Source organism: Arvicanthis niloticus, chromosome 20, assembly GCF_011762505.2.
Source record: "Arvicanthis niloticus isolate mArvNil1 chromosome 20, mArvNil1.pat.X, whole genome shotgun sequence".
NCBI classification, from domain to species: Eukaryota; Metazoa; Chordata; class Mammalia; order Rodentia; family Muridae; genus Arvicanthis; species Arvicanthis niloticus.
The window spans coordinates 35,070,595-35,094,990 of record NC_047677.1 but is presented as its reverse complement, the minus strand read 5'-3'; the positions used below and the strand labels follow the sequence as shown (position 1 = coordinate 35,094,990).

The following is a 24,396-nucleotide window of genomic DNA, read 5'->3' as shown; positions in this document are numbered from 1 at the left end:
TGTGATGTGGTCCCAGCAATATCTATTATGGAAGCGGGTGTGTCATTCTGCCAGTGCAGAGCAAGTTATAGCACACAACTTGGTGTGGGGACAGAAATGAGCAATAAATCATATTTAATGATAAGATGGCATATCAAAGGAACACGGGATGTATCATGGGAAGCCGCCAGGGGATATATCTGCTTGTCTTCACCTACAGACTCAAGCCGCCTCTAAAGCACAGAGCAATCCACTAGCATGTCAGAGAAATACACACGCCATACTTAGAGACTCCCTGCTAGTGACCTCTGCAGAGAGGCACGCCATCCACAGACACCCAATTCTTAACCATGTCCCTCCCTAGGTGGCTGACCTATAATGAGGTCATTCTCTCACACCTAATATGAGCTGCTTCTCCCTGTTTGCCTTCACCTATTCTCCAGGCCCAGACTCTGACCCACCTTTGCCCCAGTTTCAGCAAGCTGACTTTCTCTCCCAGGCTTCCCTTCCTACCCTAATGTGCTGGCCAAAATTCAAAGTGTTGCCCTGAGTCATCCTGGAAATTATACTGCACCAAGAGAGGCTCCACCAGATAAGAAAATCTGGCCTGATTTATTTGGGCTGCATAGACAGGTTCTTCCATGGTCAGAACATTCTAACACTGGAGTCGGGTGAAGAGTCGGCCAGGAAAGCCTCAGACACAACAGCTGGGGGATGATGCTGTGGTTAGGGGAGGGTATGCTCCTCTGACTGTGCACACACAATGAAAGAATGGCTGCTTGCTCTTCTGCTTAGAAATGGAGGAGAATGAACTTGCGGATGCAGGGAGACGCCCATTTGGGCTGCACCTACAGCAGGCCCTCCCTCCTCCATCTCTTCGTCTCACACCTGGCCGCTGCTTTGCTTAACACCACTGCACCTTCCTGCCACATCTGGATTTGAGAGCAGGAAGAAGACCAGCACAAACATATCCCAATTAAAAACTAAAAGAGCCAGGAGGCTGTGGCACATGCCTCTGACCCCAGCACTCAGGCGGCAGAGGCCAGTGGATCTCCATGAGTTCGAGGCCAGCCTGGTCTACAGAACGAGTTCCAGGACAGCCAGGGCTACACAGAAAAATCTTGTCTCAAAAGCAGAATGAATGGAGTACCTGCTCTGAATCTGTTTGAGTCAAAGTTCTATTTCAGTGTAGCGCCTGAGAAAAGAAATACATGAATAAATGAAGACCAACACCCAACTTGAAAGGCACCCAGGACAACACTACTTTTTGAATTGGATGCAGGACTGTGTGCCAGGTCGCACCGGCCTCTTGCATCCAGATCTGCCTTAGGCAAATCCTGACTGCACCCACACACACTTGTCTCTCAGTTCCCTCAAGTGCCAAGCTTCTGACATTCTCAGGATATAGCCATTGTATGTTCCCTTGGCCCAGAACAGCCTTTGAACCAGCTCTCTGCATGCCTAGTTTCTTTGTTGTTCAAATTAGTTACAGATGATGACAGAGTCTGGTGTTGCTTCAGGGACAAGCTGAGAGCTCAGTCCAGTCACGTCCTCCCAGGAGGCTTATCTAAAAGTCAGCTGTCTGGTGTCTGCCTTTCTCTGGAGAATGTCAACCCTAAAAGAAAAAAAAAAAAAAAAAAAAAAAACACCAAACCTGTCCCCCAAGCCCTGACACACAGAACAGCTGCAGGAAGACAGCGCCCATGAGGTGAGCAAAGGGTGGTTACTGTGGAAGAAGAGAACGTGGCTGGTCATAAAGCCCATGGTAAGGAGGAGACATTGAAAATACTCCAGAGCAAATTAACCTCACTAGATAAACAGCCTGAAACTGCCCAGGATGCAGAAAGAATGCCAGTTAAACCAGAGATTAAATAAGCTTCTGGGTGGAGGAAAAAAAAAAATCACTACCATAAAAGGACCTAATGCAAATACCACAGTATCTCCTCAGCCGTGGGTTGTCTGCCCCAAGTCAAGATCTTACAAGAAATACAAAGTACTACATTGGAGAAAATGTCGCAGAACGAACGTATTCCTGGAGAAACCAAGGATATCCTCAATGTAATAAAGGAGCTTTACAGGAAGCCTGCAGACAACATCAACTTAAACTGAGAGAAACTCTAGGCATTTCGGCTTGAACAAGACAAGCTGGTCCACTCTCCGTACCTATTCGACACAGTGCTTTAGATCTTGGCTAGAGAAAAAAAGACAACTGAAGGAGATCAAAGGGATACAAATAGGTGGGGAAGAAGTCAAAGTATCTTTATTTGTAGATGATATAAGAGTTAGAGAGGCCCTAAAAATTCTACCTGGAGTATCCTACAGTTAACAAACACCTTTGAGTAGCCTTCCTAAATACAACTGACAAATGAACTAAGAAAGAAATTAGGCAAACAAGACCATTCACAATAACCTCAGATTTTAAAATCTCTTGGGGTTACTCTAACCAAGCAAGTGGAAGTCTTACAGAATAAAAATGCTAAAACATCGAAGAAAGGCACTGAAGAAGTTATCAGAACATGGAAAGATCAACAGGATTAATATCGTAAAAATGGCCTTCCTCCTGAAAGCAATCTCCAGATTCAACACAATCCCCATCAAAATTCCTCACAAAACTTGAAAGGGTAATTTTCATTTCTAGTTTCATATGGAGACATAAAAGATCCAGGATAGATAAACCCTAAATAATAAAAGTACTGCTGGAGGTATCACCAGCCCTGACCTCAGATATATTACAGAGCTATAGAAATAAAAACAGCATGGCATTGGCACAAAAAACGGATACGCTGATCAACAGAAGACCCACTGACCAAACTGAAATCTCAGACGTAAGTCCACCCACCCATGGAGGACATCTGATCATTTTATAAAGAAACCAGAAATACACACTGGGAAAGAAAAAGAAGAGACAAAAATAGCATCTTTAACAAGATGCTTTAAAATAGCATCTTTAATAACATCTTTAAGTGGTCACACTGGACGATTATATAGAAGAATCCAAACAGATCTAACTACACTTTTCACCCTGCTTTTACAAACTCAGCTCCGAATGGATAAACGGCTCAACGGAAGACAAGATACACAGACCCTAACAGAAGGGAATATGGGGAATAAGCCTGAACTCACCAGCACAGGAAGACACTTTCTAAACAGAACACCGGTAGCACAGGCACTAAGAACAACTGTTAACAAATGAGACCTCCTGCAGCTGAAAATCTTCTGAACAGTAAAGGGCACCATTGTTTGGACGAAACGGCAGCCTGACGGGGAAAGATTTCACCAACTATGCATTCGATAAAGGGCTAATATCCAAAACTCAGAAAACTGGACATCAAGAAAACAAGTCATTCGACTGAAAAATGGGGCACAGATCTAGACATGGTTCTCAAGAGAGGCAACACTGAGAAGCACTTAAGGAGATGCCGAACAACCTTAGCCCATCAGGTAAACGCAAATCAGAACTTTTGAGATTTCACGCTATACCAGTCACAGTGGCCAAGATCAATAAAACAAGTGACAGCTTATTCTGCTGAGGATGGGGAGGAGGGGAGCATTCGTCCATTGCTGGTGGAGGGCAGAGTTTTACATCCACTAAGGAATGAGCATGGCAACTCCTCAGGAAGCTAGAGATCCACACATCGAGATCCAGCTAGACCACTCCCCAGCGCGTATCCAAAGAACCCTTCGTCCTACTACAGAGATTCTAGTTCAGTGCTGCTTGACTCATAATAGGCAGAAATTGCAAACAGCCTGGATGCCCATCAATGGAAGAATGGATTAGGAAAAAGAAATGAAGTCCTGAAATAAATCACAGGTAAATAGATGGACCTAGAAAAAACTAAATAACCCTGAGGTAACCCAGACCCAAAAGGACAAATACGGTATGTATTCACTTACATGAGAATGTTAGTTGTTAAATATTCAATAAATAGGTTACAATCAGTATTACCACAGAGGTTAAGTACAAAATAAGGGACCAGGGCAAGTGGAGTCGGTCTCCTTAGGAAGGGAATAGAATATTGTTACAGACGGGGGGGGGGGGGGGGGGGGGCAAGTGGAGTCGGTCTCCTTAGGAAGGGAATAGAATATTGTTACAGACGGGGGGGGGGGGGGAAACACGGGACCAGAACAGGAGGAACAAATGGGGGGGGCGGGGAGAGTAAGGGAGGGAATACAGGGAGGGACAGGTAAACTAAGGGCCATTTGAGGGGCTGTATGGAAACAGTACAGTACCTGATATAGAAGAAGCTTCCTAAAATATATACATACAGGAAGAAATCTAAACAGGAGAGACAAAGCCCCAACTAGACATCTCTTGTTATGAAATGAAATCTCCAGTTCCAGGAATAGGTTACATCTGAATTGCCAGTCAACGGAGCCTCATGGAAAACCCCCAAATAACTATTCCAGGCTATTGTCAAAACTTTCAGTGGCCCTCCACAAACTAATGATTAGGGGTTACTGCTGAAGCCAACACCTACACAGCTCACTGAAAACAGAGAAGTTGAGATGACGCCTACATACAGAAGACTTCACCCCTACTGACTGGTCCTCATGGTAGGCCTCCAGGAGGAACACAAACTCCAACCCAGCTACAAATCCTTCCATCTACAACGGTGAGTTGCCTACAAGATACACAGGTGCAATGGTGGCAGAGAGCTTATGGAGTGACCAACCACTGTCTGACTGAACTGAAGGCCCACTCCATGAGATGGAACCCATTCCCAGTACTGCTCAGGTACCCAAGAACCTCAGACTAGATAAATCAGGGTCCTGTGGAAATCCAGTATTAAAGGAATGTAGCAGCAAGATGACTCCTGTTGGCACTCTGACATACTCATAGGGCAGTGCCTTCCTCAGCCATCATCAGAGAAGCTTCCACCCGCAGCAGATTGAATACAGAGAGACCCATAGCTGGACAATGTGCAGAGAGTGAGAGATCTAAAAGGGATGTCTTCCGTCAGATTACTCCCTTCAGAGCTGAGGGAACCTTGGAGAAGAGGAGGCAGAAAGATTCTAAGATCCAGAGGGGATGGCAGACACCAGGCAAACGACCGTTAACCACAGCAGGACTGAACGCATATGAACACAAACACTATGGAAGCATGCACATTCCCCGCACAGATCTAAGCCAGACAGGATCTCAGCAGTGAGAGGGGAAGTGGACACAAGCTCCCATGGCTAACCCAAAAGCTATCTCCAACTGATAACCACTCACAGAAGACAACTTAGTTCTTGCCAATGGTGTCTCACTAGGTATAGAAGCCACTCTTATGGATAGACACCCATGCCTGGCAGATAGACAACTGCAAAAATGAACTTAGTGGCAACTTTGGAGATTTTTTGTCACGTAATGCTTTGTCTGGGGTTGTTTTTTTTTTTTCTTCTTCTTCTTCTTCTCCTTTTTTTCGCCCCATACAGGTCTTCTGCATATGTATTACAGTTTCCAGTGTTGTGTTTCCATGGAATTTCTACATGTGCAAAGGTGTATGTCTCTATGTGTTGGTGCACTTTCTTTGACTCTTTTTCTCCTGGTAATCTGTTTGCTTTGTCCTATTTTCAGAGTGTCTGTTTTTATCTTATCTTATTTTATATTATTATTAATTATTATTATTATTACTATTTTAGATACCTATTTGTAGTCTGATGAGAGAGAAAGTAAGGATGTGATTTGGGGGGACAGGGAATCAAGGAGAATCTGGGAGGAGCTGGAGAAAGGGAACCATAATCAGAATATATTATATGAAAAAAGAATCTATTTTCCATTTTCAAAAATGTTCTCATTTGGATTGGTGGGCCATGGCTCAGTGGATAAAGCATTGGAGTTCAGATCCCCAGAACCCACAGAAACACCAGGAAGGTGAGGCTGCCCACCAGTAATTCCAGTGACTGGAAAGCAGAGACAGGGAATCTCAGGGGAAACTGGCCAGTCAGACTAGACCAACTGGTGAGCTCTGGGTTCAACAGAGACCCTGCCTCAAAGAATAAGATGGAGAAAAACTGAAGAAATCTCCAGATATCAACCTTAGGCCTCCAGATCCCAACCACAAGCATGTGCAGAGAGACAGAAAGACAGACAGCTTCCACAAGCGATGTAAACATACAGATACACACACACACACACACACTCACTCACTCACACACTTTTTAAAAAGCCCTTTAACCTGGGTAGTGGTGGCACATGCCTTTAATCCCAGTACTCAGGAGGCAGAGGCAGGCGGATCTCTGTGAGTTCAAGGCCAGCCTGGTCTACAGAGTGAATTCCAAGGCAGCCAAGGCTACACAGAGAAACCCTGTCTCAAAAGAACAAAAAACAAAAACAAAAAAGCAATTTGGAAGCAGTTGAGAATTTTGGAATCCAACCTCTCTGTTTTTAAGTGCTGGCTACACCCCACACGGCCACACACTCCCTAACCCCCGTACCCTCATAACCCCTACTGACAGAGAAGGGACCTTGTCTTGGGAACATACTGCCAACCTTAAATATTCCCAGTTTGGCTGTCAGCACTGTTCCATGACAGGTAACTTAGTAATGCTTCCTTCCCCTGTGCCCCAGATCCCTTACGCTGCCCCCACAGCCCCCACAGCATACTGGAGGCACCCAGAGATGACATCATCCACTGTTATCTCCCAGGCAGAGATTCTGTGCTGGGACTACTTACTTTTCTACCTACTCCAGAACCTTCTGTCTACACATGCTCCCCTCAGCTTCCTGTCTGGTTCTCCTCAGCTCCTCTGAAGCTTTGAACACCCTCTGTCAGACTTCTTGGAAGGCACAGGTAACCAGACTTGAGGGTCCCTGTCAGACACTGCGCAGCTAAAAGCTCCCAAGACACCATCCAAGATGCCAACTTCAAACGCCCGTAAGTGGAGCTCCAGAAGCCAAGATCCCTGGTTCCACAAGCAAGGTGCCTGGAACACTTACTGCTGTGTGCTGGGGTGCCAGCTGGCTGGCTGACTGAACCAGGGCTGAACCAGCATGCCTTGGATGCTTGGGGGATTGCTAGCAGAAACCAGGGCATCAGGCAAAAGGCCTTTGAACCTGTTGTCAACAGCTCCAGGGGGAAAGGAGAGAACAGGGGCCAACAGCCTCAGCACACAGAGGTGAAAAATCGGAGCAGAGAGGGGAAAGGATAACACACAGCGGCCCAGAAATGCCTGCGCTGCTTGACCTCCACACACACACACACACACTCCCTACAAGGCTGGCTATGTACCCATTAGTCCTTAGAGAAACTGGGCATCTGCAGTTCACACCATCTTGGGGGCATGCTTGAAATCGTTCACAATAAGGAGTTTACTACATGTAAGGTTGGAGAAAGGTCTCAGCGGTTACGAGCATTTGCTCCTTGGAGAGGACCTGGGTTCTCGGCCCTAACGTGGCAGCTCATAGCCACCCCTAACTCCAGTTCCAGGGGATCTAAAACCCTCTTCCAGCCTCTGTTGGAAAGAGATATGCATGTGGTGTGCAGACATCCTACAGGAAAACACATTCACGTGCATGAAGTAAAAATAAATATTTACAAGTTTACTGCAAAATTCATTACCATCATAGGGCTGGGGAGATGGTTCAATGGTTAAGAGCACTGGCTGCTCTTCCAGAGGTCCTGAGTTCAATTCCCAGTAACCACAAAGTGGCTCACAGCCATCTGTAATGGGATCTGATGTCCCCCTTCTGGCATGCAGGTGTACATGAAGATGGAGCACTCATACACATTAAATAAATCTTTTTTTTTTTTTTTTTTTAATTTGTACTGCTTTTCTATTACAGTTCCCAGCCCAGTGGGTCACAACTGCCTATAACTCTAGTCCAGGGGATCTGACACTTCTGGCCTTCTTGAATATCTAAACAAGAACACACACACACACCCCTACACATGATTAAAATTAGCATCCCAGAAACTAATTTCACGGTAGACGAATTTGAGGTCTGTATATATCCTAACAGTGTGGTCAAAGCAGCTGACATGAGACAAGTCCCCCAAGGGCACTGGGCTGGGCAGCCATCTCTCCAGACACTGGCACATGGAGAACCACAGAGCTTATGGGAAGTATCACCATGCTTGTCTATGAACTTCCCCTCAGTGTTGCTGGGGTATCGAAAGCCAAGCGGTATGAGTTAAATGTCATGTGTCAGGAGCAGCTGGCCTGTGAGACAGACATCCATGTGCAGAGCCTCCCACAGGCATCCCCTGAGAAGATCCACAACGGCCAGGAGTGACAACATGAACCCAAGTGGAAGCGTTCCATCACAAGGTCCTAAAGGACAAACAAGACAGCAAAGAGCCTAGGCCCCAATCCTGCCATCTGGGGCTTCCTAGGATGCCAAGGCTTTGTCTTCACGGTTGCCTCCTTGGAATGCCTTGCCTGCTTCTATCCTCTTGAGAGAAGAGTCTTTAAGTCTTTTAATAGTCTCTCATCTGCAGAACATTCTGTAATGGCCCAGGGCAAACCCAGCCAAGCCCATCTTCCTTTCATTTCTCTGGTCTCTAAAGCAGGGGTGGTCCACAGGCAGCTAAGCTCCAACAACTATGTTCTATGGTGTGAGTCAGTAACAGAGAGTGACAGGGTGAATCCAGGCTGTGTCTCCCCTTCCTTCACCTTGCCTGGCCTTCCCACTGTGGAAGCGTTCTCTTCTGGGTGACAGAAGCTCATAGGCTAACAAAACCATGATCTGCCTCCTGCATCCTTCAGAGAAAGCGTGGGAATCCCGGCCTCGCCCTCCATGGGCTCACTGCCTGATACCTGAGTTCTTTGGATGGCTGATTCCCAGGATCTCATTCATACCTGAGAGGACCAACCTGTCTCGCCCTGGTAATCACACCATCCCTACCTGTTCCACCAACAACCTAACGCCATCTTCACTGATGTCACAAAGTCAGTGGATGGGCAGGGCACCTGCTTGTGGCTCGTTCCCTGACTTACTTCCAAAAAGGGCATCTCAAAGCTTACTGCTAACACTCTCCAGATGTCCAAAAAACTGTCCAGTTAAACAGTCACTTAGGCATCTCAGCATCCCTAAAAGCTAAGCAGGAAGGCCACAAGACACCAACACTTTTACAAGCCATGTTTAAGGAACAGTAAGGTTAAAGAAGTATTTATCTAGAAGGATTCACTGTCCAACCTATAAGGTAAGCACCTGGATTCATTTTAAAAATATTAACAACAAAACCTTTTTTCTTAATGTGCTTAGCACCAATGAGAACTCTCGAAGGCCCTCAGTGGCAGGTAGTCACAGAAACTTAAAAGTGCTTAAGAACAAAGGCTCCAAATGAGCAGTGGTGGCACACACCCTTAATCCCAGCACTTGGGAGGCAGACACAGACGGATCTCTGTGAGTTGGAGGCCAGCCTGGTCTACAGAGCTAGTTCCAGGACAGCCAAGGCTACACAGCAAAAACCCTGTCTTAAGAAACAATCCAGCTGGAGAGACAGCTAGCGGTTAAACACTGACTGTTCTTCCAGTGGTCCTGAGCTCAATTCCCAGCAACCACATGGTGGCTCACAACCATCTGTAATGGGATCTGATGTCCCCTCTTATGGTTTGTCAGAAGACAGGTACTCATATACATAAATAAATCTTTAAAAAACAAAGAAAACAATCAAACAAAACAGTAACAACAAAAAAGGCTCTTAGCCAAAGCTTGCCAAATCCTGGTTGCACCATAACCAGGAACATCTCCACACTGTACTTGATCTCCAAAGCTGCAGCCACCATGTCCCACAATTTCATTTCAAGACCCGATCCAAACAGAACACCCTAGTTGCCTTCCTTTCTCTGTGCATTCTACATTAAAAGTCTCAGACTCAAAGGCCGTCCGTCAGGGTCACAGCAGTGCAGGTAGGTCTGAGGCCTGCCTAACTCATCCCCTTGGAAAGGACTTTCAGAACTCAGAGGAGGCAAGCCACTCACTCACCTGCTGGCCAAACACAGGCGCCTGAAGCAAACTCTAGATACACCTCAGCGCCCTGAGAAAAAAGCTGAGACCCTAAGAGGATATATATTCCCAAATGGAAAGAGGCCAGGTCTTCCTGAACCATCACAAGCTCCAGAGGAAAAGAAAGCCATTGGGGGGGTGGGGGTGGGGGGTGGGGGACAGGACTGGACAAGAGGCACTATGCCCATCAGAAGTCTCAGAACCCAGTGAGAAAAGAAAGCTCACTGGGTGGGGCTGCCTCCTGGTCCAGAAGGGAGGGAAAGAAAACAGGCAAGAGGCAAACACAGAGTCACTGAAAAACAGGAAACGCAAGTGCCACAGACAGGTCCTGAGAGCTTGCTTTCCTAAGTGAAGTCCATAAACCTGGAGAGGTGAGCTGGCCCAAGGTCCGAAGAGCAGACTAGGGATGAGAAGTCCGTGCAGAGCTCAGAACTGCCAGGCAGAACACCCAATGTCCAGTTAAGCACAAGCTCAGGCAGACAAACAATTTCTAAGCGTATATTCCATGCAATATTTGAGGTGTACATAAAAAACCTTTTTAAATATATGGTAATGTATCCTATTTTGTTTGTAACCTCTCCTGGTTTATAGGTCTCTTCTCATTATCCAGATTTCTCTCAAAGAACAAATAAAACTGAAAAGAGGGTTTACTGACAGAGCTCACACCTGTACATAGCCCCGCCCATGCCTGCACATTGCAAAGATTTATGGTTTTGGTTTCTATTCTTTAAATCAGCACCTAAACAGAAGTGGCACTAGGGTGTTGCCTGCCAAAGTTTACCATCAGAAAGCCCGGAACAGGGTGAAAGGCCACACACACATCAGAGAAGCTGACAGAACAGCCCTGTCTTTCCATAGTGCTAAGGTCAGAAAACAGTGGGAAGGTGCGCTTGGCTTTATTCTCCAGGAAGGATATAAAGAGCTCCTCAACCCTGGGGGTGTAAAAGGGATGGAGCCGCTCTGAAAGCAGGCTTGCCCCCATGCTCCTGCAACAGCATAGCTCCAGGGGCTAGTGCAAGCCTGAAGCCTGGCTTCCACACCCCATTTCCTAGTGTCAGGGAAGCATGAGCCCAAAGAAACTGAGCTGAGGTGAGGTGCTCCCTAGCCTGAGGTGAAGTGCTCCCTAGCCTGAGGTTTCCAGCTTCCACGTGTAGCTCAAACTCCTCTCTTGGTTTTTAAAATATCATTCTTTTTTCTACAGTCAGCTTGGGGGATGAACTGGAACAGGCTTGTTTTTGAAATGTACTCTAAGTGACTGCACTGGGCTGAGAGGATTAATGTCTTAAAATCCACACTGAGGCCGGGCGGTGGTGGCGCACGCCTTTAATCCCAGCACTCGGGAGGCAGAGGCAGGCGGATTTCTGAGTTCGAGGCCAGCCTGGTCTACAGAGTGAGTTCCAGGACAGCCAGGGCTACACAGAAAAACCCTGTCTCGAAAAACCCTGTCTCGAAAAACCAAAAAAAAAAAAAAAATCCACACTGAGGACAGGACAGGGCAGGACAGGGCAGGACAGGACACATAGTAGATGCAGGGCCTTCAGAATCCAAAAGGCAGAAACTAAAACGGAAACCTGACAGAGTGAAATACCCTCCAGCAGTAAGAAATACCCAGTCTGCACCCAGCATGGATGTTGTTGAATACTTATAACAAAGCTAGGATTTACAGAAGCCAAGTTGCAAAAATATTTTGTGTAATCCCGACCATGTGAAGTCTGGCCATAAAAACGAATGTTTACTAGGAAGAGTCAAAGACCACAGGGCGGAGGTGGGGAGTAGGGTCTGATCTGATGGGAGAGAGCATGCAGCTACCAAGGTGCTGCTGATAACTGCTATCCTGAACCGGGCAGAAGCAGCATCTGATGTTTCCTTTCTAAATTCGCCACACCACCCGATCTGCACTCCACAGTAACTACACCATGCTCCGCTCAAAGGTTTGCACAGCGTAAGGACCAGCGCTGCCCCAAAATAAACCCTCCATACCATGTTGAATAGCTGTTGTTAAGTTCCTAGTTAATAAAACTAGTCTTTCCCAAGAGCAGGGTCTTCACAAGCAGGTCATCATGCAAGGGCCTGTCCCAGCACACAATGCCATCAAATGTCCAAACACCCCTATACCTGTGACTGGGAGACCGGACACCTGTATGGTGAGAAATGTCCAGGCACAAATGGGAAGACAATCCACTGTGTACCGTAAGCAGCCAAGGTGAATATCTCAAAGTCAGGATGCCCTTACCTTTTACCTGCCTTCTCTCTCCTCCCATCTCCTCAACAGCCATGACAGAGGCCACGCAGAAGCACCCATCGGCTCCCCTCTCTCCTCCCAAGGCATTAATGTTTTGGCTGGGGGTGGGACTTATCTCTCCTCACCTAAATTCAGTTTCTCCCTCATGTCTTGGATAAAAACTGCCCTCCTTCAATCTGAGTTGCAACCCTGAAGGGGTCATATTTACATTGCGATTCATAACAATAGCAAAATTAGTTATGAAGTAGTGACAAAAATAACTTTGTGGTTGGGGATCACCACACCATAAGGAAGCATACTAAGGGGTGGCAGCGTTAGGAAGGTTGAAGCACTGGCCCGCATCAAGCGTGGTGATACTTAAAGGCACAGTTGTCGGACATAGAACAGGTCCTCACTCTGTTGGGGGAGAGGCTCCTTGCCCTGTGCTAATCGGACTATTTTTAAGCAGTGGCTGTAACATAAGCAAAGTAGTAGAAACTGACTCCAGCCTGGGATGGGAACCAAAGACACGGTGTAGGAATGGAATAACCACAGTGTACCGGGTACAGGGCAGAAGGTGGAAGAGACAGAAAGACAGCAGGACAAGCCCCAGACACTGCATGAAACCCTCTTTGCAGTGACTCCTTGCCACAGAGTCCCCTGCCTTGACAACATCCCTAGGCCCAGCATCCTGGGAACCTGCTATGAATGGGGCAACCCTGATGACCTCAGTAAATGACCAGATCTGTGTGGAAACCAAGAGCAAATGCTTACAACCCGAGGAAGACGAAACCACCCCTAAGTTAACAGACTACCCTCTCAATGGCTGTTACCTTGTGTGCTTGGTTAGAAACTAGACCCAAGTTCAAACCCTGGCATCATTTGAAAAGCATGAAAGCACCACCCCCTGAGCCCTGACCCCCCCAAATAATGAAATCTTGGTTCATCTGTTTGTGGTTCACAGCTAAGTGTATGAGAGGGACTGATCCACAGATCACAGTGAGGATTCAACAAGCGATGGTGATATCAGAGAGGTGGTTCATGGGTAAAGGTGCTATACACCTAAGCTTGCTGACGTAAGACCCATCCCTGGCCACTCACATGGTGGGAGAGAACACACGCACGGGTACTTACACACACACACACACATATGAAATGTAAATGAGGGTGCATGCAAAACCCCAGCCTTGGTATCTCTCACCCACAAGAGACTGGAGAGGTGGCTCAGTGGTTAACAGCACTTGACAACTCTTTCCACAGGCCCAGCATTCAGTTCCCAGCATTCACGTGGCAACTCACAACCATCTGTAACCCCAACTTCAGGGAACCCAACACCCTTTCTGACCTCTGGGAGGACTGCGTACACGGTACACACACATACATGCAGACAAACTCACATACATTTAAAAGAAAAGACTTGGAAGTGGAGAAATGTTGGTAAGAATTCTGTAAGCTTTTCTTTGTTCCTTCACCCTTGAAATGACAGTTTGCTCAACCGATAGGTCAGTTGGTGAAGAACTTGCCTCAGTTCTAAGGACCTAAGTTTAGAGCCTCACTGTCTTAGTTAAGGTTTCTTTTGCCGTGATGAAACATCATGACCATAAGCAATGTGGGGAGGAAAGGGTTACTTCATTTGACAGTTTCTAGTCCATCATCCAGAGAAGGCAGGAACCTGGAGGCAGGAGCTGATGCAGAGGCCATGAAGAGGGGTGGAGGGATGCTGCTTACTGGCTTGCTCCCCATGGCTCACTCAGCCTGCTTTCTTATAGAATCCAGGTCCACCAGCCCAGGAGGGGCACCACCTACAAGGGGCGGGACTCTCTCACATCAATCAAGAAGATACACCACAGGTCACAGGCCTATCTGGTAGGGTCACTGTCTCAACTGAAGTTCCCTCTTCATGTGACACTCGCTTGTGTCAAGCCGACATAAAACTTGTCAGCCCAGTAGAATCCATGTAAAACACAGGGTACAGTACCAGGGTTTGCATGTTACCCCAGTGCTGGGTATGCAGAGGCAAGAGGAGCCCTGGAACCTGGCATGAGTCTAGTCAACAGGTAAGCTCCATCCAGGTTCTGTGAGACCCTGTCTCAAAAGAGTCAAATGGAGAGCAAGACAGGAAGACCCCCCCCCAACATCCACCTCTACCCCCACGTACACAAGTTCCCACACGGGAACACACAAACACACACATAAACATATAAACAAGTAATTTAAAAAGAGCTGACTCTGTCACACTCAGTAGAAGAGTCCTGGAATGCTGAAGACCATGATTTTCTACTCGGTATGCCACAGACAGATAACACAAATAAATAAATGATTATTAAAAGTCACCACAGCTGGAGGCTGGAGAGATGGCTCAACAGTTAAGAGCACTGGCTGCTCTTCCAAAGGTCCTGAGTTCAATTCCCAGCAACCACATGATGGCTCACAACCATCTGTAATGGGATCTGATGCACTCTTCTGGTGTTTCAAGTACAGTGTGCTTATAGACAATACAATCAATCAATCAATCAATAAAAAAAAAAAAAAAAAAGCTTTCAGTTAAAAAAAAAAAAAGTCACCACAGCCAGGCAGTGGTGGCGCACGCCTTTAAGCCCAGCACTTGGGAGGCAGAGGCAGGAGGATTTCTGAGTTCAAGGCCAGCCTGGTCTACAGAGTGAGTTCCAGGACAGCCAGGACTACACAGAGAAACCCTGTCTTGAAAAACAAACAAATAAAAAAACAAACAACAAAAGTCACCACAAATACAGCTCACACAGGAGGGAAAACTGAGACACTAACGAGTGTAGCGTTCCCACTGTGATTAGTGTTGACACTACACAGCGCTTGGGAGTGCACTTGGTGCCCCAGTCTTACACTGCCACCTGGTTAAGGCAGCAGAGTGCACTCTGAGAATTTAATACATAAGGAAAAGTTACCAGCCTCTCCTCTGAGGGCCTCACACAGCTCCTTACGTTCAAGGCTCAAAGAGGTGTGTGAGCCCCTCTTATTTAATCTTTTAAGGCCTATGCCGCAAAAGAATCAAACAACGCGTGGATGTTCCATGCAGGCAACTAGGTTTCTGAGCTGAGGCCCAACCATAATCCACTGTCTTCTCCCATTTCCTCTTTCCCTCTTGGGAAAGCTCTTTTGAAGGGTGACCTATGCAAGTGAGGATGAGCCACCTCTGCTCCCCGCTCCCCGTTGAGCATGGCCCCACGTGATTCCCCAGTGCCCTGAGATGCCCTGTGGGTGTTAAGCAGCAGCTGGAGACTCACCTGGCCTCCTGGGGGGCGGGGTCTGGACTGATCTGAAACACGTGTATGAAAGATCAGCCTCATCCCCTATCCAGCAGCATCCGGCTTCTAACTCGCTGGGATTCAAACCTGCCCAGAAAATCCTCTCCCTAATTAAGCTCACCTTAGGTTGTCTTTTGCTTTCCCACAGTTTTGGATTTAAGAAAAAAAAGAAAGGAAGGAAGGAAGGGAGGGAGGGGAGAGAAAAAGAGAGAGAGAAGAGAAGAGAAGAGAAGAGAAGAGAAGACAGACAGACACCGTTGACAGTCCCATCCCACCAACAGTATTCCGTGGAAGGAAGGTGGGTGGGACATGATGGGGTTTAGCCTGCTGTGCTGACAGACCCAAATCACAAAACTTAAATATCACTGACATTTCAACTATCAGCAAATTAAAAAAAAAAAAAAAATTTAATTAAAATAAAAAACAAAAGGCGCCAGAGACATCTCGACACGGATAAACCGGACAGCTCCCCATTACAAGTTAAAACTACTAAGAGCTAAAGACTGTGAGGCGCTCTGACGCCAAGCTCTCCCTGCAAATGCTTACCAGATTGATAAACGTCGTTTTTTAGAAAGGCAAAGGGAGAAGTGCCATGCTTCAGAAACCTGGAAGGAGTCTGTACTGACTTCCTTTCTCCCTTGCATGGGGGGTACTGGGGATGAGACCCTCTGGGCTGGAGGTGAAGCCACAATTCCCCCGGCACTCAGCTGCCTCCAAGGCCCAGCCAGGGCCAAGTCAGTTGTGGTCCTGGCTGGGCATCTGAGGAGCCCCCAAACTGCCTCTGGTTATTTCTCAGTACCTGGCACACAGGAAGTCCGCTGCGGGCCCTGGAGATTGACCCCTATCTCTTTAAGGCTGTGTTTACTACTCCCCGCTATCTTGTGCCTTTCCGAGGAAATAAAAGATAACCAGTGAAAGGGTTATGGCTGAATGTCCTGCCATCAAACAGGGAAGCATCCTGACTCTCAAGAACAGAGAACACACTCCACGCAGGAGGGTCAAGGGAGGTTGAGCATGGTCCAAGCATGACATACCTGGACGGAGAGGTCCTTATGAGACCCACCGGCGTGTACAATGAACGTACACTGATTAAACACAGGAGTAAAAGGCTCTCCGCACTGGATCTAGACACACGAAGGGAGCAATGACTCTAAATAACCACCAGTCACACTGTGGACCGTGTGCCCTGATTTCTCAGTATTTATTCCCTGAAAGAATTAAAGCGGTGTTTACTACCCACTGACCTGGGTGTAGGGATAAACTTCACACTGCATCTGACAACCATAATAAACATGTAAATGTATGTGTACACACACACACACATACAAAAACACTGCACATGATAATCTCTGGAAGGCAAGAAGAGTCTCCAATCTTCCATTCTGAGATCCCAGCCATTGTCAGTGTTTTCTACAGCATCCCTTCCTGTCAGGAACACACTGAATCTGTGAGCAGTTACTCTGCTAGCTTTGACAATAATTCAATATACCTAAAAGCAACTGGCGCTGTGACTGAGGAGAAAAAAACGCAATGCCCCCCCACTGAGGAAAAAAAATTACGCCGAAGGACAAGAAAGATGGTTTACTCCTCCTCACTCAGCCCTGATGCATTTTAAATGCAAGCATTAACATCTCTAGGTGTAAGCCTGGTTACAATCCTGGAGGCAGGATTTCAAGGGGAAGCAAAGCACGAAGAAAACGCATCTACAGACTGCACAGAGTCACTTGCTTCCACTGGAGTATCACCAGCGATGGACAGCTCTGGACTGAAGCCTCCCAATCCTGTTCTCAACATCCATCCGCAATCTAAGACCCAAGTCTCCACGATCTCATCACCCTATGATGACTGTGAATGTTTCCCAGAGGCGTAGGTGATTTTAATATAAAAGAAGCCATAGCAACCATCTGGAATGATCAGTCACCATCCACCTGAACCTGAGTGCTTAGGACAGGTCCTTCATCTTCCTCAGAGACTCAGCCTGAAGACACTTTGTCCCCTCACAAATGAAATGTAGCAGCAGCATCCAGGTCGGTGCTACAAGGTAGCCTGGCAGGCAGAGACCAGAGCTTGGGGCGCCTGTGGCCACTGAATCCCCACAATATACAGTGTATCCACCATCTACCTATCCTATCAGGTAAACCAAGAAAATGGAACTTGCTGTGGTGGCAGGAGTGACCTATGACCTTAAAGTGCAGGCGACAATACCCTCAACCCAGAAAAATCAACATGAACAGAGCACCCCACCACACAAACTCACCAACCCTCGAGTGCCTCCTGTTATGCCAGACTCTGGGTAACAGGGACAAAGAAGGAAAACCCTGACCCCATGGGGAAACCCACATCTCCTCCAGATGGGGGTGATGGCAGATGGGTTCTGAGTCTGTCCAGTTAATACCTCACAAAGCATCACGGCCGGGCACACCGGCCGGGGAGACAGCCCAGGTTACTAGACTCCTTGGAAAGGGGGAGGGTGGAGGCGAGAAGAGCAAAGCAGGGTAGGGGTACAGCTAGAGGGGAGCTAGGGAACTCAGTCCAGGCCTGTGTGGACTCAGAGATGCACATGGCCGGCAGATCAGGGAAAGAGCATGATTGAGAATTTAGTTCGGTGACACAACCTGGGAAGCCAATGGAGAGCTGACTGGCTCGGGAGAGAACAAATGAAAAAGTCTACAAAAAGCTCTGGTGTGGGGCTGGAGAGATGGCTCAGAGGTGAAGAGCATGGTTAAGAGCATGGACTGCTCTTCCAGAGGTCCTGAGTTCAGTTCCCACCAACCATCTGTGATGGGATCTGATGCCTTCTTCTGGTGTGTCTGGAGAAAGCACAGTGGACTCACATGCATAAAATAAATCTAAAAAAAAAAAAAAAAAAAAAAAAAAAAAAAAAAAAAAAAAGCTCTGGTCTTTGCTCAAGACTAGTTTTTGAGGTCTTCAACAGCAGCCCCACAAACCCAACACTCTGGATTCTCTAACTAGGCCCCACCCCTGCCAAGATGGCTGACAAGAGGATTACAGAAGACTATGATGACCTCCTTCAGGGTTGGGGTATCTTGTAGGAGACACCCAGAAGGCACTCACAGATGTGAAACAAACGGAACTTTCAGTGCAGAATACTCTGAGAGCTGTGTGCAGACAGAGCTAAAGTGGATCACCTGTGTCCCTAAGAGATGTGTCTTAAGTGCATGCATCCAAAAGAACCTAAAAAAAGTCTTTTTTTTTTTTTTTTTTTTTACACAGAAGGGGAAAAAGAGACACTCCATCTTTTTCTGGAGGCCATTTTTAAGTCTTAAAAACAGAAAAACAGTATCTGAGGCTGCCCAGTCAATCATCTTACACACACACAATGAGCCCTTGGGTAAGGACACCCTTGCTGTTGAGCAACCATCAGCATTTCTGAACATGCCCGCTGGGCCACTGTTTTTGGCTACAACTTCGGAACACTTTTGTTTTGAATCTGAGAGATGGGTCTGAGGTTAAGAGCACTAGCTGCTCTTCGAGAGGACTTCACTTCAGTACCCAGCACCCACATGGCAGCTCCCATCCATCTCTCGATGGGCTCCAGCGCCCTCTTCTGGCCTCTGAGGGCACTGCACACACATGGTGCACATATATGCATACAGGTAAACAAATATAAATAAATCTTAAAAAACAAAACAAAAAACTTTTATATGTCTGTACTGACCTAAACTTCTATAAAGAAGGCATCTATTGTATAATCAGGAGAGACGCTTAAATCTTAGTGCTTACAGGCCTTTATTTCCAAACTAAAGGTATCGAATGTCAGAGCCTGCAGGAGGCAGCTTACACACTCAGTCAGCCCAGCAGCTGGCTGAGAACTCACGGGACTGCCCTTCGACTATGCTCACACACACACACACACAGGGACCAACCATCCAGCCCTGGACCACCCTCAGGCTCAGAGTCAGACAATCAGAGAACATGCCCTTCCAGAATTTGCCACACACTAATCTGGACTAACACACAAACACTATTTGAGGGGGTGAGTTAACATTTGGCTTATTTCCCCCGCTCAAAAACAAAACCACACCATCTGTAATCAGGCAGCCTGCCTCCGCTGCTGATTTCACAGGTAAAATTGGACAGTCACTCAAAACATCTCTGATCCCACTGAAGACTAGCTTCAACTTCTCCCCCATGGGATGAGAGAAGAGGCCTAAAACAAGTCATTCTCTCTCTCCACAGGCGATGGCTTCCTCTTACTATAACAAACACTGAGGAAACAGAAATAATTCCCCCCTTCTTGAACTGGGAATTGTGGTGGAAAGAGATGCCCAGGCTATACTAGAAGAGACAGAATAGCTCAATGGCTAGAGCCTTGAACCTCACTGTGGGGGTGGGAAAAAAAAGTTCCAACGGAGAAGTACCACTACAGACAGGCCTGTGAGAAAGCTCAGAACCCAGGAAGCACAGGACCACATTTTGTGAGGAGGGAGAGCACCCCAAACTTCACTTATCACCGGTAGGAATGAGAACTCTTCCGGGCACTTTGAAACATGGTTTGGCAATTTCTCTTCTAAGAGTTAAACACTCAATTACCACATAGCCCAGCAACTCTAATCCTGGGTATTTACCCAAATGGGCTGAAATCTTTCGTCTAGACAAATGGATGTGCATGCTTAACGCAGATTTATTCCCAACCGCTGGGAACTTGCAAACAACTAAGATGTCCTGCAGTAGACAAACGATCCCATCCAAGCCCTAAAAAGAAACAAGCCACAAAAATAAATCCTGTAGAGGGTCAGTGCAAAAAGGCACCTGCGGTAGAACCAGGCAGACCCGGTTCCGATTCTCAGAACCCATGTAAAAAGCCATCAAAAACTAACAACCTAAGCAACCAGCTTGTGATCTCAGCGCTGGGAAGGTGGAGACAGAGGAGACCCTGAGCAAGCTGGCTAGCTAGACCAACCTCATCTGTGCAGGCTGTGGGCTCCTGTGAGAGACAAATCAAAGAAAACCATCTCGGGCTTCGTCAAAAACACATGCATGCCAGGCGTATGCACACACACGCACACGAGAGAGAGAGAGAGCGAGAGAGAGAGAGCGAGAGAGAGAGAGAGAGCGCGTGAGGGATCCTTCAGTTCATTCTACTAAGTGTGACAGAGTAAACTTTTCCACACTCAGAGGAGATCCCCGGAGAAGTAAAACAACCGTGATGGCTCAGTGGTTTCCAGGGCTTATGGGAGGAAGAAAAAAAGGACTAAGGACCACTACAGAGGCAGAATTGTGTCAAGTGATGTCTTGACACCTTTGTCCAAGGCCATGGAATACAAAACTCCAACAGTGAGCCCTAATGTAAACCAGACTATGGGTACACGTGAGACCCTCGACTTTTAACAACTGCCCCACTCTGGTGCTCTGGAGGCTGGCGATGGAGGGAGGTGTGCCTACAGAGGGTATAGGAAGCAGATGGGAGAACTATGCCAGTCCTTACCATAAACCTAAACACACCTTCCTTTAGTATCTAAACACAGCCTTCATCACCTTTACTGATGGAATCGACACAAAAGTGAGTATCACAATTAGAAGAGCCAGAGTGAGTTACTCCTCTTCCTGTCAAATTAACTAAAACTCTGGAAAACCAAAACCAAACAAACAAACAAAAAAACCAGCAGAGCCCTGGGTGGACTACCTTACCCTCATCAGAGTCTTCCCAGTCGGGTTTGTCAGGAAGTGCACCGCTTAATGGACTCTCCAGGCATAAACCAATTCAGAGGTGGGACCCTGCCCCCCCCCCTCCAAATCTTCACCTCAGGTGAAAAGCCTCTGACAATCAGCCCCTTATACACCTGCCAAGAGCAAGGTACCCAGGTGGGCCACTTACACATTTATCTCCCTGAACACATTAGAGAAAGAAAAAAAAGAAGAAAACCAACTTTGAGGTCTGCCCCACACTTGCAAACTGTCAGCGTGAGCGATTTAACCTTACTGGATAGGACTACAGAACACTTAACTAGCACGAGGGCTCTGACTGACTGGGCTCAGGCTGAGACTGGACGGGAGCTGCAGCTAAGAGTGAACAGAAGAATCAAAGTTTCCCCCACCTCACCCACTAAGTACTCAGGAGGCTTCTGGCCTTGCTTGCCACAAACAAACATGTTTGTCTCTGCAAAGCCAGTGTGTCTGTGTACAGGTAACAGACCGACTTACGGGTCAGCAGGTCAAACAGGTTAACTTTTTCTCCGGGTTTCCTGTCTCCACACACGTTGACCTGATGCTCTCTCCACACAACAGAGTCCAGAGAGGTACCCCTCTCCTATTAAGTTTTGCTCCCTTCCCTAACTCCAGCTCTGCGAGAGATCGAGAGATCAACGCTGTCATTTACGACACATTTTAAACAGTGTTCGTGTGCATCAAATTTGAAATAAACAACCTCCACTGTCCCTCTGTTCTTCAACAGAAACTCTGCTGAGTCCTCTCTTAGCCCAGAAAAGACTTAAGTGGTCACCTCCACAGATGGCTTTCTTTTCCTATCAAAAAGCCAACCCAGTAGTAACCTGCGGCCGTAGGTCCGGCTCCACCGAACGGGACCGGGTAAGAGCAAGTAAGATGCCTTTCTACAAAACCAACTGCTATTTTGGTTGTCAATCACACTGCCTCCCTAGCGGTTTGTGCTATCTACACAAACCAAGGCAACCATGGAGAAGCCAGGCACAGGGTACGTACGTACACACACACACTTTTTCTTGGCACAAGGGCAGCTTAAATTTGTCCCGTCCTCGTCTCCAGGATGTGACCCCTGACCCACCACCAAATTTCTTTTTCTCCACGGGAAGGTTCCGTCCTAATCAGCTGCGTGCAAAGCGGCTCTGGCAATTTATCCTCCTTGATTTCTTGACATTTTCTTTCCGTGCTGCTGGCTGGGAAACTGTTTTGATCTGAATAGGGTTGTCTGTGGGGGATTCTGCATGTTAATGATGTGGAATTGGCAAGGATGGGAGGTGAGAGCACAGCGCGTACTTTTTCTAGTTACGTTTCGCCTCATCACCGCTACGGGGGCCTTTCCACTCTGCTTCACCCGGAGGCTGATCGCAGACTAATCTTACTCTCTTCCAGGGGAGCCTCGAGGGGCCAGGTAGAAACAGAACAGATGGCCTGTGTTCCCGTCAAGTACCTAGACTCACAGGCAAGTACTCCTAAGACTCTCGAACCAATGAAGGAGACGCACGTACATCCTTGCTAAGCCAGGCAGTCCCAGCGGCCACCCTCCATCCTGGTTTCTCAAGCTCCAACCCTGTCCCAGGCAGGGCCAGACGTTACACTCCCCACTACTCTGTACCCGCCCACCCTCGGGGGGCCCAAAAGGACGGGGATTCCGAACGGGGTGCTGGTGTAGCCTCAGTGCCCGCCCTTCCCTTTCCATCCTGGCCAGAAAACTCCACTTCCCGGATTCCGGGCCACTCTCTCCCTCCCCCTGAGCCGGCGATCCAGCAAATCGCCGTCCTCCTGCCAACTGGGGGCCCAGCCCAAGTGGCACACCCCGTCTCCCCAACTAGCCCCTAGACAGACCCCAGCTTCGTCCACTCACGGGGACTAGGAGAGGGTGTCCCTCGATTCGGAGCCTTCAGACACCCTAGGGTTGAGAAAGTCCCACCCCGCCCCCCCAAGCCACGCCGCCAGCCTCCAGCCCTGCCTCGGAGGGGCCTCCACCCCGGGCGACGAGGGGACGTGGGGAGTCTCCCCAGGCGCCTCCAACACCCCAAGAGAGGGAGGGCGCTTGTGACCCCCAAGGCCCGCTCCCTGTCCCCGCAGGCCCGCACGGGGGCGCGCACTCGGGGGGAGGGGGTCCCCCTGGTCCTCGGGGTGCACTCACGATGGTCACGCTGGCTTTGCGCAGGTCACGGTTCTCCTCCTGCAGCGCCTTGCACTTGAGTTTGTAGGTCTCCAGCTCGATCTTGAGCACCTTGTTCTCCTGCTGCAGCGAGGCCAGGCGGTTGGTGAGCTCCTCCAGGCGGAACGGCGAGATGACAATGCCCCCCGACTTCCCGCCGCCGCCCCCGCCGCTGCCGCCCGAGGTCGCCGAGCAGGACGACTGCATGGCTGCCGGGCCGCCGCCCGCCGCGTCCGTGTCGCTCTCGCTCGCGCTGTCCGCCATGGCGGGGCGAGTGGGCGCGGGGGTGGAGGGGGAGCCGGGTCGCGGGAAGCCGGGGCGCCGAGGGCCGGGCGCGCGGAGAGTGGGCGCGCGGCGAGTGGGCGCGGGGACCGGGCGCGCGGCGGCGGCGGCGGCGGAGGAGCGGGGGAGCTCAGAGCGCGGCGCGGGCGGGCAGCAGGGCGCAGACGCGCGGCGGCGGCGGCGGAGAAAGAGAGGGCGCTTCCCGCGGCCGCGCGAGCTGCTCCGCCAGGGAACAGAGACCCCGCCCGGACTCGGGCAGTACTGCAGCGCCGGGACTCTGGCGCGCTCGGCGGGGCTGTCCCCGCAAAGCTCCAGCCCCAGCGCTCGCCCAGCAGCTGCACACAGAACGCTCGCGCCCGCGCCGCCTCCCCGCGCACGTGCTACCGCCCGGGGGTGGGGGGGAGAAGACTCTGCGTCCCCGGGGCCCCAGCCCACCCCCACCCCCGCCGCACCGCCTCTTCCGGAGAAAGGCGGACCCCACGCCGCGCCAGCCCCGCAGGTGCCGGGACTCGTGGGAGGGGCAGCCCGGCTCCCTGATCCACCCCACCCTCCCACCCCAGCCGAAGTGTAGCCTGGCACCTTCGATCGGCGCCGGAGAGCGTGGCTCTCCTTCTGGGTGCCCCGTGCAAATGCTCGCTTGGGGCTGGGAACAGAAAGTTCCCCTGCAGTGGGCCGAGTGTGTGTGTCTGTCTGTCTGTCTGTCTGTCTCTCTCCCTCTCTGTGTCTGTGTGTCTCCCTCTGTGTGTATATGTATGTATGTATGCATGTATGTATGTGTCTTTCTCCCTGTGTGTGTGTGTGTGTGTGTGTGTGTCTGTCTGTCTGTCTGTTGGCATGACAGCAGCCACAGGTT

The 24,396-nt window shown here is 48.9% G+C and overlaps 1 protein-coding gene across 1 annotated transcript in view; it reads right to left on the bottom strand.

Annotated features, from left to right (window-relative positions):
- Window positions 1–23,973, bottom strand: part of Ccdc6 (coiled-coil domain containing 6) — a 98,056-nt gene extending 74,083 nt beyond the window's left edge. The window contains exon 1 of the mRNA XM_034524492.2: window positions 23,244–23,973. Coding sequence (XP_034380383.1) covers window positions 23,244–23,525 — 282 coding nt within the window. The 5' untranslated portion in view covers window positions 23,526–23,973. The remainder of the gene's footprint in view (window positions 1–23,243) is intronic.
- Between the last annotated feature and the right edge of the window lie 423 nt (window positions 23,974–24,396).